We start from the raw sequence: 14,867 nt of genomic DNA on the forward strand, positions 1-14,867 counted from the left end.
TTAAAAAACTTAATACACTGAACACAGACACAAAAATAAATTTCTATAACGTCCATTCCAGAAGTCTCCGGTTGTACTTCATATTTTACACTACATTTAAATTCGCGACAAAATAAATGACTTCACCTAAAGAACGAAATTTTTCGCCTTTTTAACTTGGAATTTTTTTATGATCGCTGTTTTAGTAATTGTATTTCCCAGTAAGTTAACAATAATTTTGTTTGGATAAACTCAGCTCACTTCCCTGTACAAATCTTCTTATCGATTCAATTCAAAGCAAACAGTTCCCTGTCCTAGGGGCGATGGGCTCAACAGCGCCCGGGCCCCTCAAAAACCGTCTTTAAAATTAAACAAGTATAAAAAACACGACGTTATTTTTAAACAAGGGCAAAATAAATTGCAAAATTTACTTCAAACCTCCGCTCATTAATTTAAAATTTATTTCCTTCTTACAGAGAAAATATTTAATATTAATTATTAACTTCTTACATTTATGATGGAATGTAAGCAAATTATAACTTGGAGTAATTCAATTTGTATTTCTTTAACTACAAAGAATGTGAAAATATGAAACGCAGGAGTTCTTATAAAATACGAATACGTGCAACAATCTCGGTTGGCATGCGATAAGGTTCATTTTTCAGTCCTTATGCACGCCTGAATGAACCGTATTGGACTCCCTCTACTGACTGTTGCGTCATAGATTAAGTCTGCTTTTTCGTACTGGTATAAATAGCAGGCGACAATCGGCTTTCGTCATTCTGGAACGAATTGTACTGCGAAGAGATTGTGGATAAAGTGCTTCGAGAACGAGAGACTTTTTGTGTTGAGTTATTTAGCAAAAATCTTTCAAAATAACTCGTGAATTTACGTTCTACGAATTATTAACAATTCAACTTTTGCTGCCTGTGGACATCGAGGTCTCCTCCTCTCCACAAAGGTGAGCCAAGGGTTTCCTATTTAATATTATTGCTCATTACATGTACAGGTTATCATTTACAATCGTGAGAAGGGTTATTGCAGTGTCTCTTACGAAAGTTTACCGCGGATTTAAATGCTGTTCTTCCCTTCTGGAAGCTGCCGGTCACCGCATTCCTGCTCGGAATCTGAGAGACTTCTATGTTTTGTTGCAGCCCTTCGATTAAAAATAGACATTTTGCTGGACGCTCATCAACTGCTGATGCTGTCTGCTGGGGCGTCCATGTATTTGTAAGGAAGATCGCTTCCCTTAATCGCATTTTACGAAAATCTAATTTACTGGAGTTATTTAAATTATTATTACAAACATTCTGATGCATTCAGTAGCAATTTTTCTTTGTGCATTAACGTCCTATGCACTCGTGTGTTGTTTGATAATCTCTTTGTTGTTACCTTTTCGTCTTGATTGTTGTGTTCGTCTCGCGTGCTGTATCTGTATTTGCCTATTGAATTTTTATTTGCATTTGCATTTGTAATTTCCTGTGGCATCGTGAGGATTGGTAAGTAATTCTTAAACATTGTTGTCTGCATTTATGGTAAATAGTTCAATTTCTACAGCAATACGAAAAAACTCGTGAATTAATTTCGTAACTCTTTTAATCCGAAGATGACCCGAACAATATTTAAGAATTCCGAACAATCGCTGCTTACAGTGTAACCCTTAAACACGGAATGTAGCGTTAACTCGTGTACGAACTAGCACTCGGTTTGAAGTGTCGTGAAAACTGTGAAGTTCTTCTTAAAGTTCAGTACGGAGCAACGAAGCTTAGTAGCTTGTTGCTTTTAAGTTTGAAACGATGATGAACCAACTGGCAAGTATGATATCGTCTTATTAACTGAAGGAACGTAAATTCTGTTTCTGGGAATTAAAATCGAAAGCAAAGGAAACGTTTCTTTAATCCGATTTATCCGGCAGTGCGTCCAAGGATGAATAATACATACAAAATATCTTATCCCTGGATTAATTTTTAGTAAATTAACAGAATAATCGGCCGGTCAAAGAGCAATATATTTGTAATACAAATATAAGCATACGTAGTATAAATTTGTATTTCATGTGTTCCGAATTTCGCGTTGAATTTAAAAGGGCACTGATGCCATAATAGCATTGCAAGGTAATAAGATTCATCTTTTTTGACTGCAGGTGCCTGAGGAGAAAAATCAAGGACAAACAGAAGCAACATCTGATCAAAATGATAAACACACACGAAACCATAAATGGTCTCATTCGTGTACTCACAAGTATCATGGCCGAAAACGTAAATCTTAAGCAACAGATTCAGAGCTGTCGTACCTGCCAGTATCAGGAATTGGCGCCAACCTGCAGTAGGGTCTGGGACGAGGACTGTAATGAGAACTGGCACGAGGTCTGCAGTGAGGACTGGTGCAAGGCATACAGTGAGAACTGGGACGAGGTCTGTAGTGAGAACTGGGTCGAGGACTGTAATGAGGACTGGTGCAAGGCATGCAGTGAGGTCTGGGACGAGAACTGCAGTGAGAAATGGGACGAGGTCTGTAGTGAGAACTGGGACGAGAACTGCAGTGAGGACTGGTGCAAGGCATGCAGTGATGACTGGAACGAGGACTGTAATGAGGACTGGGACGAGGACTGTAACGAGAACTGGGACGAGGTCTGCAGTGAGAACTGGGACGAGGACTGTAATGAGGACTGGTGCAAGGCATGCAGTGAGGTCTGGGACGAGCACTGCAGTGAGGACTGGTACGAGGACTGTAATGAGAACTGGGACGAGGTCTGCAGTGAGAACTGGGACGAGGACTGTAATGAGGACTGGTGCAAGGCATGCAGTGAGGTCTGGGACGAGCACTGCAGTGAGGACTGGTACGAGGACTGTAATGAGAACTGGGACGAGGTCTGCAGTGAGAACTGGGACGAGGACTGTAATGAGGACTGGTGCAAGGCATGCAGTGAGGTCTGGGACGAGAACTGCAGTGAGAAATGGGACGAGGTCTGTAGTGAGAACTGGGACGAGAACTGCAGTGAGGACTGGTGCAAGGCATGCAGTGATGACTGGAACGAGGACTGTAATGAGGACTGGGACGAGGACTGTAACGAGAACTGGGACGAGGTCTGTAGTGAGAACTGGGATGAGAACTGCAGTGAGGACTGGTGCAAGGCATGCAGTGATGACTGGAACGAGGACTGTAACGAGAACTGGGACGAGCACTGCAGTGAGAAATGGGACGAGGTCTGTAGTGAGAACTGGGACGAGAACTGCAGTGAGGACTGGTGCAAGGCATGCAGTGATGACTGGAACGAGGACTGTAATGAGGACTGGGACGAGGACTGTAATGAGAACTGGGACGAGGTCTGTAGTGAGAACTGGGATGAGAACTGCAGTGAGGACTGGTGCAAGGCATGCAGTGATGACTGGAACGAGGACTGTAATGAGGACTGGGACGAGGACTGTAACCAGAACTGGGACGAGCACTGCAGTGAGGACTGGTACGAGGACTGTAATGAGAACTGGGACGAGGTCTGCAGTGAGAACTGGGACGAGGACTGTAATGAGGACTGGTGCAAGGCATGCAGTGAGGTCTGGGACGAGGACTGCAGTGAGAACTGGGACGAGGTCTGCAGTGAGAACTGGGACGAGAACTGCAGTGAGGACTGGTGCAAGGCATGCAGTGATGACTGGAACGAGGACTGTAATGAGGACTGGGACGAGGACTGTAACGAGAACTGGGACGAGCACTGCAGTGAGGAATGGGACGAGCACTGCAGTGAGGAATGGGACGAGCACTGCAGTGAGGACTGGTGCAAGGCATGCAGTGAGAACTGGGACGAGGTCTGTAGTGAGAACTGGGACGAGAACTGCAGTGAGGACTGGTGCAAGGCATGCAGTGATGACTGGAACGAGGACTGTAATGAGGACTGGGACGAGGACTGTAATGAGAACTGGGACGAAAACTGCAGTGAGGACTGGTGCAAGGCATGCAGTGATGACTGGAACGAGGACTGTAATGAGGGCTGGGACGAGGACTGTAACGAGAACTGGGACGAGCACTGCAGTGAGGAATGGGACGAGCACTGCAGTGAGGAATGGGACGAGCACTGCAGTGAGGACTGGTGCAAGGCATGCAGTGAGAACTGGGACGAGGTCTGCAGTGAGGACTGGGACGAGGTCTGCAGTGAGAACTGGGACGAGGTCTGCAGTGAGGACTGGTGCAAGGCATGCAGTGATGACTGGAACGAGGACTGTAATGAGGACTGGGACGAGGACTGCAGTGAGGAATGGGACGAGCACTGCAGTGAGGACTGGTGCAAGGCATGCAGTGATGACTGGAACGAGGACTGTAACGAGAACTGGGACGAGCACTGCAGTGAGGAATGGGACGAGCACTGCAGTGAGGACTGGTGCAAGGCATGCAGTGATGACTGGAACGAGGACTGTAACGAGAACTGGGACGAGCACTGCAGTGAGGAATGGGACGAGCACTGCAGTGAGGACTGGTGCAAGGCATGCAGTGAGAACTGGGACGAGGTCTGTAGTGAGAACTGGGACGAGAACTGCAGTGAGGACTGGTGCAAGGCATGCAGTGATGACTGGAACGAGGACTGTAATGAGGACTGGGACGAGGACTGTAACGAGAACTGGGACGAACACTGCAGTGAGGACTGGTACGAGGACTGTAATGAGAACTGGGACGAGGTCTGCAGTGAGAACTGGGACGAGGACTGTAATGAGGACTGGTGCAAGGCATGCAGTGATGACTGGGACGAGGACTGTAACGAGAACTGGGACGATCACTGCAGTGAGGACTGGTGCAAGGCATGCAGTGAGAACTGGGACGAGGTCTGTAGTGAGAACTGGGACGAGAACTGCAGTGAGGACTGGTGCAAGGCATGCAGTGATGACTGGAACGAGGACTGTAATGAGGACTGGGACGAGGACTGTAACGAGAACTGGGACGAGGACTGTAATGAGGACTGGGACGAGGACTGTAATGAGAACTGGGACGAGGTCTGCAGTGAGAACTGGGACGAGGTCTGTAGTGAGAACTGGGACGAGGTCTGCAGTGAGAACTGGGACGAGAACTGCAGTGAGGACTGGTGCAAGACAAACAGTGAGGTCTGGGACGAGGTCTGCAGTGAGAACTGGGACAAAGACTGCAGTGAGGTCTGGGACGAGGACTGCAGTGAGAACTGTGACGAGGACTGTAATGAGAACTGGGACGAGGTCTGCAGTGAGAACTGGGACGAGAACTGCAGTGAGGACTGGTGCAAGGCATGCAGTGAGGTCTGGGACGAGGTCTGCAGTGAGAACTGGGACAAGGACTGCAGTGAGGTCTGGGACGAGGACTGCAGTGAGAACTGTGACGAGGACTGTAATGAGAACTGGGACGAGGTCTGCAGTGAGAACTGGGACGAGAACTGCAGTGAGGACTGGTGCAAGGCATGCAGTGAGGTCTGGGACGAGGTCTGCAGTGAGAACTGGGACGAGGACTGTAATGAGAACTGGGACGAGGTCTGCAGTGAGAACTGGGACGAGAACTGCAGTGAGGACTGGTGCAAAGCATGCAGTGAGGCCTGGGACGAGGTCTGCAGTGAGAACTGTGACGAGGACTGTAATGAGAACTGGGACGAGGTCTGCAGTGAGAACTGGGACGAGAACTGCAGTGAGGACTGGTGCAAAGCATGCAGTGAGGTCTGGGACGAGGTCTGCAGTGAGAACTGTGACGAGGACTGTAATGAGAACTGGGACGAGGTCTGCAGTGAGAACTGGGACGAGAACTGCAGTGAGGACTGGTGCAAAGCATGCAGTGAGGTCTGGGACGAGGTCTGCAGTGAGAACTGGGACGAGGTCTGCAGTGTGAACTGGGACGAGAACTGCAGTGATGTCTGGGACGAGGACTGCAGTGAGAACTGGGACGAGAACTGTAATGAGAACTAGGACGAGATCTGCAGTGAGAACTGGGACGAGGACTGTAATGAGAACTGGGACGACGTCTGCAGTGAGAACTGGGACGAGGACTGCAGTGAGGACTTGTGCAAGGCATGCAGTGAGGTCTGGGACGAGGACTGCAGTGAGAACTGGGACGAGGACTATAATGAGAACTGGGACGAGGTCTGCAGTGAGAACTGGGACGAGGACTGCAGTGAGGACTGGTGCAAGGCATGCAGTGAGGTCTGGGACGAGGACTGCAGTGAGAACTGGGACGAGGACTGCAGTGAGGACTGGTGCAAGGCATGCAGCGAGGTCTGGGACGAGGACTGCAGTGAAAACTGGGACGAGGACTGCAGTGAGAACTGGGACGAAGATTGCAGTTAGAATTGGTGCAAGGACTGCAGTAAGGAATGGTACAAGGACTGCAGTGAGGTCTGGGACGAGGACTGCAGTGAGGACTGGTACAAGGACTGCAGTGGGAACTGGTACGAGGACTGCAGTGAGGACTGGTACAAGGACTGCAGTGAGGTCTGGGACGAGGACTGCAGTTAGGACTGGTGCAAGGACATCAGTGAGGACTGGGACTAGGACTGCAGTGAGGACTGGGGCGAGGACTGCAGTGAGGACTGGGGCCAGGGCGCTGACCAAGGCAAATTAGACGAGGCAGACTAAGTTTCAGCTCGTACCTCTGATAATGCCGAGGCTGTTCGTTCTCCAGGTACAGGCGAACATTCAGAGACCGGCCTTCCGAGGCTCAAGGACTTAGAACCGCTCCAACTTCTGAGGACAGGAGGCAAGTAGGATTTCTTGTAGTAAAAACTTGGCAAATTAACTGTGGATTTCTTGGCTAATAAAATATGGCCCTGATCTTGTGAGCCGCTCCAGTAGCAGTATTTCAGCTGAGACAACAGCAATGTAAGTGAAAAGAGTGGAGCTTCACCTCCGTCTAGGAACACTCACGCCACTTACATTTACGCAAACGAATCTGCAGAAACAATAAATATTTTAGACGTCAGTTACAAGAGTTACTCCATTCTGACATTTGCTAATATGAACAAGTGTTGTAGGATCATAATCTCTTTAAACCCAGAGCGAAGTCTTGATTAATAATGTTCCATAAAGTTTACCAGAGAACGTTTGTTTCTTCAAGATGTTTGCAAATAGCTCGGAATGTTGTTCTGACGAGCCTAAGGAAATCAAAATTTTCTATGAATGATACCGTTCTCTTTCTGATGACCGATGATTGACATTCTTCTTGAATGTCATCTGCGAAATGTTGTTAGTGGAAATCGAGCCCCTACTATAGGTAAAGGGCCAGTGGAGGGCGATAAAAATAAGATGGAACCCATATTCAGAACTGACCTGCTTCTTCCTTTGATGTAAATGATATTTTAATTTTCTGTTGTGATAACGCTCTACTAAAATATTTCACGATCACCGTTGATAAATGACTAATACATGGCGATACTTATTGTACCTTTTTTTCTTTTACATTATCAAGCTGAAAATTAGAAATTACTAAAATTGCTGTAGACCGTACGATCTTGAACAACATTTCTTTATGGTTGATTATTGATTAAACAGCATTCATTGAAGGACTGCGAGAATTAACTTGTGTTTTCAAGTTGCAAATTAATCAGATTGTTGCATGGAATTGGTGTGAGTGGGTCAGTGACCCTCCAAAGAAGATTCAAAGCATCTGGCATGATAACATGCATTTTTGTCATATAAAGGAATTTGAAAGCCAAGTACTAGCCAGTCACTGCAATTCAAAATAAGTGTTGTTTAGACTTTTTTCCTTATGTGACTCAGAATGAAAGTAGCTGTAATTGTCTCCTTGTGTCGTGTTACACCCAAAAACAGAAAGAAAAATGGTTTAGCCATCACCAAACTTCAAGCTCAAAGCCATGGAAATACTTCATGTCCTTTACCTCACAGCTCCAAGTTACCAGTACGGCATTGCTAGTTTTGCTACATATCGAGTTCTCAGCTGTCTTTACTTGCCTTTACTCCAATGTTCATTGTTGCAATGTCGTAAACTTTTGCTGTGACCTTGTAGTATGTAATTTGGTGGCGGCTACTTCAATGACTCATGTAAAGGATGAGATTCAAAAACAAAATATTCTGGGTCTACACGTGAGATGTATTCCATTTAGTGTCAGTCCTCACAACAAGGAATTCAAGGTTGACTGTAGCCAATTCTAACAAAGTGGAAGCCACTGTTGGCACATGAACAACATCTTCATGTACCCACAAAAGGATGAAGTTCATACACACAATGTGGCCAAGTCATATTCCCACCCTTGCCGATAAAATTCTCTGAAAACTTTCGATTTAAGACTATCAGTTTCTTGTAAAAATGTGGAGGCGTTCTGTCTTGTTGCAACAGCGTGTCAATAAGACACTCTTCTTCCAAGATGGGCGCAAGGGATTCCTCTGCTTAAGATGCCATTTTAACAACTGTGAGTGTAGTGCATCTTGTGCAAAGATATGGAAAACAAAGCAGCACGAATAAAAAACTTGATCATATAAACTTCTGAAATGAAATTAGTTCATATTCCCTGCCTCTCGGTTCACATAGAATTGGGATGCGTTACATGCTCACTCTCTGTATGAAAAAAGGTCTTGACCTGAAACACAAAGAAATATTTGTGAAAACTTGTTGCAGTAAACAGTATTGTTGGAGGACGGCGGTTCAGAAGATATGAAGCAAACATAGAACATTTCTAGGTGTTTTAATCACAAAACTATAGAAAAATGTTCCTATTTGCTTTGCCTTTTTTGTCTGTCCTCTTCTATAGCAGTTTGATAAACTCTGAATGGGTTTTAATGGCTTCGGATAATTTTCTTGAATTGACAGGTGATGTCATTTATGTAGCTGTATAATGTCAGTTGTAAACAGTGTTTAATAATGTGTTTTTACAATGTTCTGGCTGGCTAAGAATCAAACTGTTAGCTGTAAGAAACAGGTAAAGGAAGGAAAATCATTATCAAACTTAGGAATGTTACACATTATCCTGGAGGCAAGAAACTAAGAAACAATTCACTCTAACCACAAATTTTCTGTTTGTGGAGAACCTTGTGGAAACTGTATAAGATTGTGGTGAAACAGAAATGTCTGATTGCAGCTAATACCTGTATTTTTAATTGTTGCAGGAAGTGGACTGGTGGAGTGTTGGAGTCACTGCATTTGTAATGATGATTGGGCACAGACCCTTTGAATATGATGAACATCAAAATGATGCAGGACTTTGTTGGTAAGTATTTTGCATTTGGAAAGAGTTCTGATGTATGTGTTTGTTGTGAACATCATTTTCCTTTGAACACATACAAATTAGGTCATGGTTAATGGATGACCATCTGTTGTAATGGGATTAAAATTGGTGTACACGCTTGAAACCTTTGGAGAATTAACCATAGGCGGAGGAACCAAATGCAGTTCCAACTATGACCACAATCTTTAACGAAGGAAATTTGTGCTGGACAGAGACTGAATGTAAGGGAGAGATAAGGAAGGGTTCCAGAAGCTGAACGCTTACAATGTTTAACATTGACCATTTTCCTTTTCTCTTGCATGTTTAACAAGTACAATCTTTTAAGGCAAATATAAGAATGAACATCTCTCTTGCAGCAAAATATTGCATGACATGCCTGACATACCATTGTGGTTCTTGGACTGTGAAGTTGACCTTATTGAAAGAATGTTGAAGAAGAATCCAAGACTTCGCTTAGGTGGGGGGAAATCAAGGAACATCCATTTTTTGACGTGAATTCTTTTACCATATCTGTTATCATATACAATAGGGTGTATGTACACTTTTAAGTTCTAAACTGTGCCTAAGCAAATTAACTACAGTGGGAAGGTCCACACAGTTTATTGACGCTATTTCTAGACAATTTGATTCTTTAAATCTTCAGTCAACAAAAATTGTGATGTACATCCCGAGCAGAACAACTTGCTTGTAACAGATGCCACATGCCTAAGACTGAGTGCATAGCAATATCACAGTAAAAGGTTTACTATCACGGTGCATAATGTACTGCTGTCTCATCAGTATTTTTTAAGGACTCTCTCAGTACTTTCCATAAAATTGCCAACAATTTACTTAAAACCTTGACTGCATGACTGTGTCAAATCTCTCTCCCAGTAAGTGCAATATTTTGAAATAAATTACATTACGGACTAAAATTTGTAGCCAAACTCAAGCATGTATTTCAATATCCTTGTACTTTCTTCACAACTAAAGAATCTTTTAAACTGTGGTGCTCTCACTTCTACTTTATCAAGTTTTACTTTGCAATCAGTATTCTAGTACATATTAGTAATGTTTGTGCTTCATCCTACAGGGCATAAACTGGGGTGACGTGTCCAGAAGGCAATTAGTGATGCCACATGCACTGGATTTTGAGCGGGAGGAGCTCATTGACTTTAAACATCTTGGAGAGGAAGAGGTTTCCTTTCTGTCACCAGGCGATAAGAGTGGCAACAACAACGAGGTGAGGGAAAGTGATTTGTCTGAAGTTCTGTTATGATTTGCATAGCAATAAGGTATATTTGCAGTGCCAAATGTTGCACTATACTAACTATAACGCTTTTATGGTCTTAAAACGTAATGATGTTGTGTTTGTCCTAAGGCCTTGGCTAGTATTTGCGTGTGTGAATGTGTATTGTTTTATTGTAACTGACATCTTCACATTCCCAAAAGACTCTTGACATCCCGTCACTTTTAGTTTGGGTGGGTGGGATAGATTGAATTCATGTGCTGAGGATAGGGTCCAGTGGCTGACTTACTAACAGAATGAAAAATTTTCAGGTCTCATAAAAGCAAAGAAATTTTATTAGCTGATCTAATATTAGTTTCTCAGGAAGGAGACTGTTCCACGGAGTTAGTTTATTATGAGCCAAAATAGAAACAAATATAAGTGCATATATTATTACCAATTTAGATCACAAAAATTGGTTAATACAGAATGAACCAAAATGTTTCAGTGGTTTGTGTCTTTGAATATAGTAAACTAAAGAAAGAAAGAAGGAAAGAAGAAAACAGCAGAAATTAAATTTCAAAAATTTATTTAACTCCTGTAACAACAAACACCGTAGAGTTAAGTGGGAAATTTTAACATGGAGTAACAGGACATTGAGATAAATGACTCGCACATCATCTGTAATGATCTGAAGTAAGGTAACTCAAAGAATTTTTAGATGTAGGTCTGTAAGTCAATCGTTCACAGAGTTGAAAGTTGCTTCTGAAACACAGCATGCCAAAGACGTAATTTCTGATTGATGACTATCAGAATACAAAATGAGATAAACAGAGCAAGTACAAAATTAATTTTCATTGCCTTAAAATTTTTTGGTACACAGTCCCATTATCATAATCTCTTAATTAAGACATCTGTTCTTATTTAACACAATGGCAGGTGTCCTTTCTTTGTTTCTTTCTTTCTTGTTTCCTTCATCCCATGCCTTATTCTACACCCTGACTTTTGAAGGAGACAGCCTTGTTGCAGTGTTATTAGAAAGGCTGACTGTCAGCTAACTCTTAGTGTGTTAATGCATCACATATACAGTGGCAGCACTGTATCTACATACTAAGAGCTTGAAAGAAGAGCAGCATTACTTTACTGTTTACATTTTATCATCTTCTTTTAATAAGACATACTTTATTATCTTATCAACATCATATTAGGTAAGTTCCAGTACATTTGAATTTACTTGCTAATTTTTTAATTTTGTTATTGGTATTGCAGGCATGCTCTTACATCAATCCAGTCTTGATGCCTAATGGATCGCACTTAAGAGGAAATTCTCGGCAATTCTGAAGTTTGGGATGTGATGAGTGATATTTTGGGTGCTTCATTTTATTGGAATTGAGCTTGTAACATTAACAATTTATTTTAATTTTATACAATAAATAATATTTACCATTGAAACATACACTTGAATATAAACAGATTATTTGATGAACAGCTACATGTTTAACCATTATTATGCAGCAATGAAGATTTATGTGACATTACTAATACTTGTAGGAAAACTAACGCAGTTAGAAATCCATTCTTCACAGGCTGCATCCATCAGACTAAGACGCAAAACATTTAGAATCAGTTCCTTTGCAATTTTCAATCCACTCGAACTGTCAGCAAATTACTGTAGTTGAGGCAACATGCTTTATGTTCTATGGCACCGTGTTTTGGCTTTCTCAGGAACATAAAGGGAATGGGTGGAAAACCTGGAAACAAAAATAAAATGTTAAGGGAATTATTCTTTAAAAGGAATTGTTCCCAATATATCGTGGTATGAAGTATTATCAAAAGGGGCACGGGTCGCGTTGATCATAAGTAGTGAAGTGCTGATGCTGTAAGGCAGAGGCAGACACTTGATGGGTTGAATAACTGCAAGGAAACTGAGACTGACACTCAGGAACATGCGAGTTAATACAAAAGAACACCTTACATAAAATGAATGCACTTCTCGTAATAAACAATGCTCGAGAAGCAAACAATACTTGCTGAAACAGAACACAGCAGAAATGTAATTAAGAGGGCAGTAGTTCCAGTGATCCTTTGTTGCTAACTACTCACTTTCCATTCTGTCAGCAAATCACTTTCTGGGTTACCTTTTAGATGCTTTAAGTGAACAGGTATTTTTTATATTAATATTGGTATACAGTAAATATCTGTATTAATTTTAACTTTACTTAAGTGTTGCAATTTTATAGTTCATGGAAGGTTTTGATGGCAGAAGCAGACACTCTGGATGGAGGAACTTGATATATCGATATTATGTGGAGACTTTCTGGTCATTAGATACTAAAATGCACTGACAAAAGTATTTCAAGCGACACTGCACTAGATGTTGTTATTCACAGGAGTAGAAATCTGCACTTAGCTATTGATCCGATGGTCCGGTGGCCGTAGCTGGTCTGCGGCAAGCTGTGTTTGCGTCGTCCGTACCTGTTAACTCCAGAATCGTGGGTGTTAAATACCTTATTCATTATATATTTTCTAAATACAGTTTATACCATTTGATTAAATGAATTAATTTCCCTTATGCCACTGATTATGACCTCTTGAGGTTGAAACATGTATGGCAATAGTGTCTTTTTTATAGTGTTAATAGTTGTTTGTTTGCTTGTTTTATATTCTAATCACTATTTGTTACCAAAGAATAATATACTAACCTTGTCCAGGAACCTTCAGATGATACATGCTAGGAATTTGTGAAGTACGTAAGTGTGTTTTGTTTCCAACAAGTGTCTTGGTTGAGTTTGAGGGCTTGAAGGTAATCACTCACCCCCATGTAGTGCCAATAGTAAGAATGTATGGAACTACAGTTCCATTTAGTCATATCTGATCATAGTACACGAATAACTTCACCATCTTTACCTTTTTCATAAAGTGAGCCACAGGTGGGACTTCAAAGATACGGGTAGATTCTCACAGTTAGTAGGAAAAGTCAGGGAAATGACAAATGCATGTAAGGAAAGTATTAAGTATTACTGTGTAGGCTTGAGAATTAATTCCTGCATAGTAATCGTCACAGGTCGATGATTGTGATGCCTTTAAGGACTATATATTCTAGTTATACTGTGCCCAGGTGTTGATCAACACTGCTTCAGGCTCATTCAGACTCTGCAGAAGAGGCAAGAAGTAATTTTAGTCTGTGGATATATTACCCCTACAGGAACAAAAATCAAATTTTTATAATGCTGTTTCTCCTGTGGGGTGGTTAGCAGCAACTTTGAAGTAACCATGTCACTTCCCAGTCTTACATTCAAAATTACAAAGTAGTTCAGCAGAAATGTGTTCAGAACAGTATGTTTAATATTTGTAGAATGAATGATGTATTTGCATGGCAGCCTTCCAGAGGGAACCCAGCTGTCATAATCCTGAACATGGAACTACGATCCATGATCAGACATATTTAAAAAAGTTTTACTTCCTGACAAGGATCTGTTATCTGGCAATGAAGATAATTTAAGCAGGAAGCAATAACTACTGTAATGACTGGCAAGTAAAGTAAAGTTGTCCCACTACATGCCATGTAGGCACTTGGGGGAGAGGTAGTATAGATCCAACTAATTCTTAATTTTATAGACAGTGGAGCTCTTCATTGTGCAGTTTTCTGTGTGATACATTCCCCTCCCATTTAGGCCCAAATATTTTCCTCAAAGAACTGTTCTGAAAGGCCCTCAATCAATTTTCCTCAAAGTGAGAGACAAAGTTCCACACTCATACAGCACAACTTGCAAAATTACAAATCAATTCTGAAGGGTCCAGTGACAGAGGAACTCTGGCTGACCCAACTGAGTAAGTACCCTTCACCACTTTATAAACTGAAGAAGGAAGTAGATGCAGCTTCAGAAAGGCAGTATTCTTTTTAAAAATACAGACGATTGACACAGTCCAAGAATTTAGTGTTCTTGATGCCAAAATTACACTTTTGAGTACTTTAGTCTTTGTAATTATATTAGGAGTTAGGACAAAACATTTTGGACAGAATAATAGCAAGCATTGCCTGAATTTAATCTTCTACGGATTTCATCATGAATTGCCGTACTGACTTGTTAGTGTAATATATATTATTAGTATGGTTTATAATTTGCGAATTATTCACCAGTTATTTGATTTTTCCCATTACTAATTACAAGCCGCGCACATTCGTTCTCACTACGAAAAGGCCGTTACTGTCGATTACCAAAATACAACAGCAACAAATAAATGTCCAAGCATGTAACCCGTTCATGTAGCGAAAAAAATGACGTACTATTCAGATGTAGTTTGCGTCTGACTTGGTTGCCGATGGACATTGCGTGGAAAAATATATTTTTAAAAAAAGTTCAATAGGGAAATGTGTTTTTAAAAGCAGTTTAATATTTGGGCCAACGCTTTTTGTACATATAAAAAAGTAAAGTTTGTCCCACTATACGCCATGTAGGCGTTTGGGGTGAGTGGAGGTATAGCTCCTCTCTTCCTTGA

General features: G+C 42.0%; 2 protein-coding genes and 1 long non-coding RNA gene across 3 annotated transcripts in view; 2 read left to right on the plus strand and 1 right to left on the minus strand.

Annotated features, from left to right (window-relative positions):
• Window positions 1-14,867, minus strand: part of LOC110837201 (mariner Mos1 transposase) — a 157,305-nt gene that overhangs the window by 72,118 nt on the left and 70,320 nt on the right. The window lies entirely within an intron of this gene.
• LOC147874131 (uncharacterized) lies at window positions 776-7,303 on the plus strand. Its single transcript, XM_087346873.1, has 2 exons — window positions 776-940; window positions 2,123-7,303. Exon 2 carries the CDS (start codon window positions 2,172-2,174, stop codon window positions 5,889-5,891), a length of 3,720 nt encoding a protein of 1,239 aa, XP_087202999.1. The 5' UTR covers window positions 776-940; window positions 2,123-2,171; the 3' UTR covers window positions 5,892-7,303.
• On the plus strand, window positions 9,630-11,823 carry LOC147874132 (uncharacterized). Its single transcript, XR_015534645.1, has 3 exons — window positions 9,630-9,651; window positions 10,233-10,382; window positions 11,637-11,823. It is a non-coding gene; the product is annotated as an uncharacterized LOC147874132 (long non-coding RNA).

This window comes from Zootermopsis nevadensis, unplaced genomic scaffold (assembly GCF_977971745.1).
Source record: "Zootermopsis nevadensis isolate Lab colony 2312 unplaced genomic scaffold, Znev_1.0 Znev_ptg000011l, whole genome shotgun sequence".
Classification (NCBI taxonomy): Eukaryota; Metazoa; Arthropoda; class Insecta; order Blattodea; family Termopsidae; genus Zootermopsis; species Zootermopsis nevadensis.

Excerpts from the sequence above, each read along its gene's own strand:
- LOC147874131 (XM_087346873.1), top strand. The coding sequence starts at position 2,172 with ATGATAAACACACACGAAACCATAAATGGTCTCATTCGTGTACTCACA.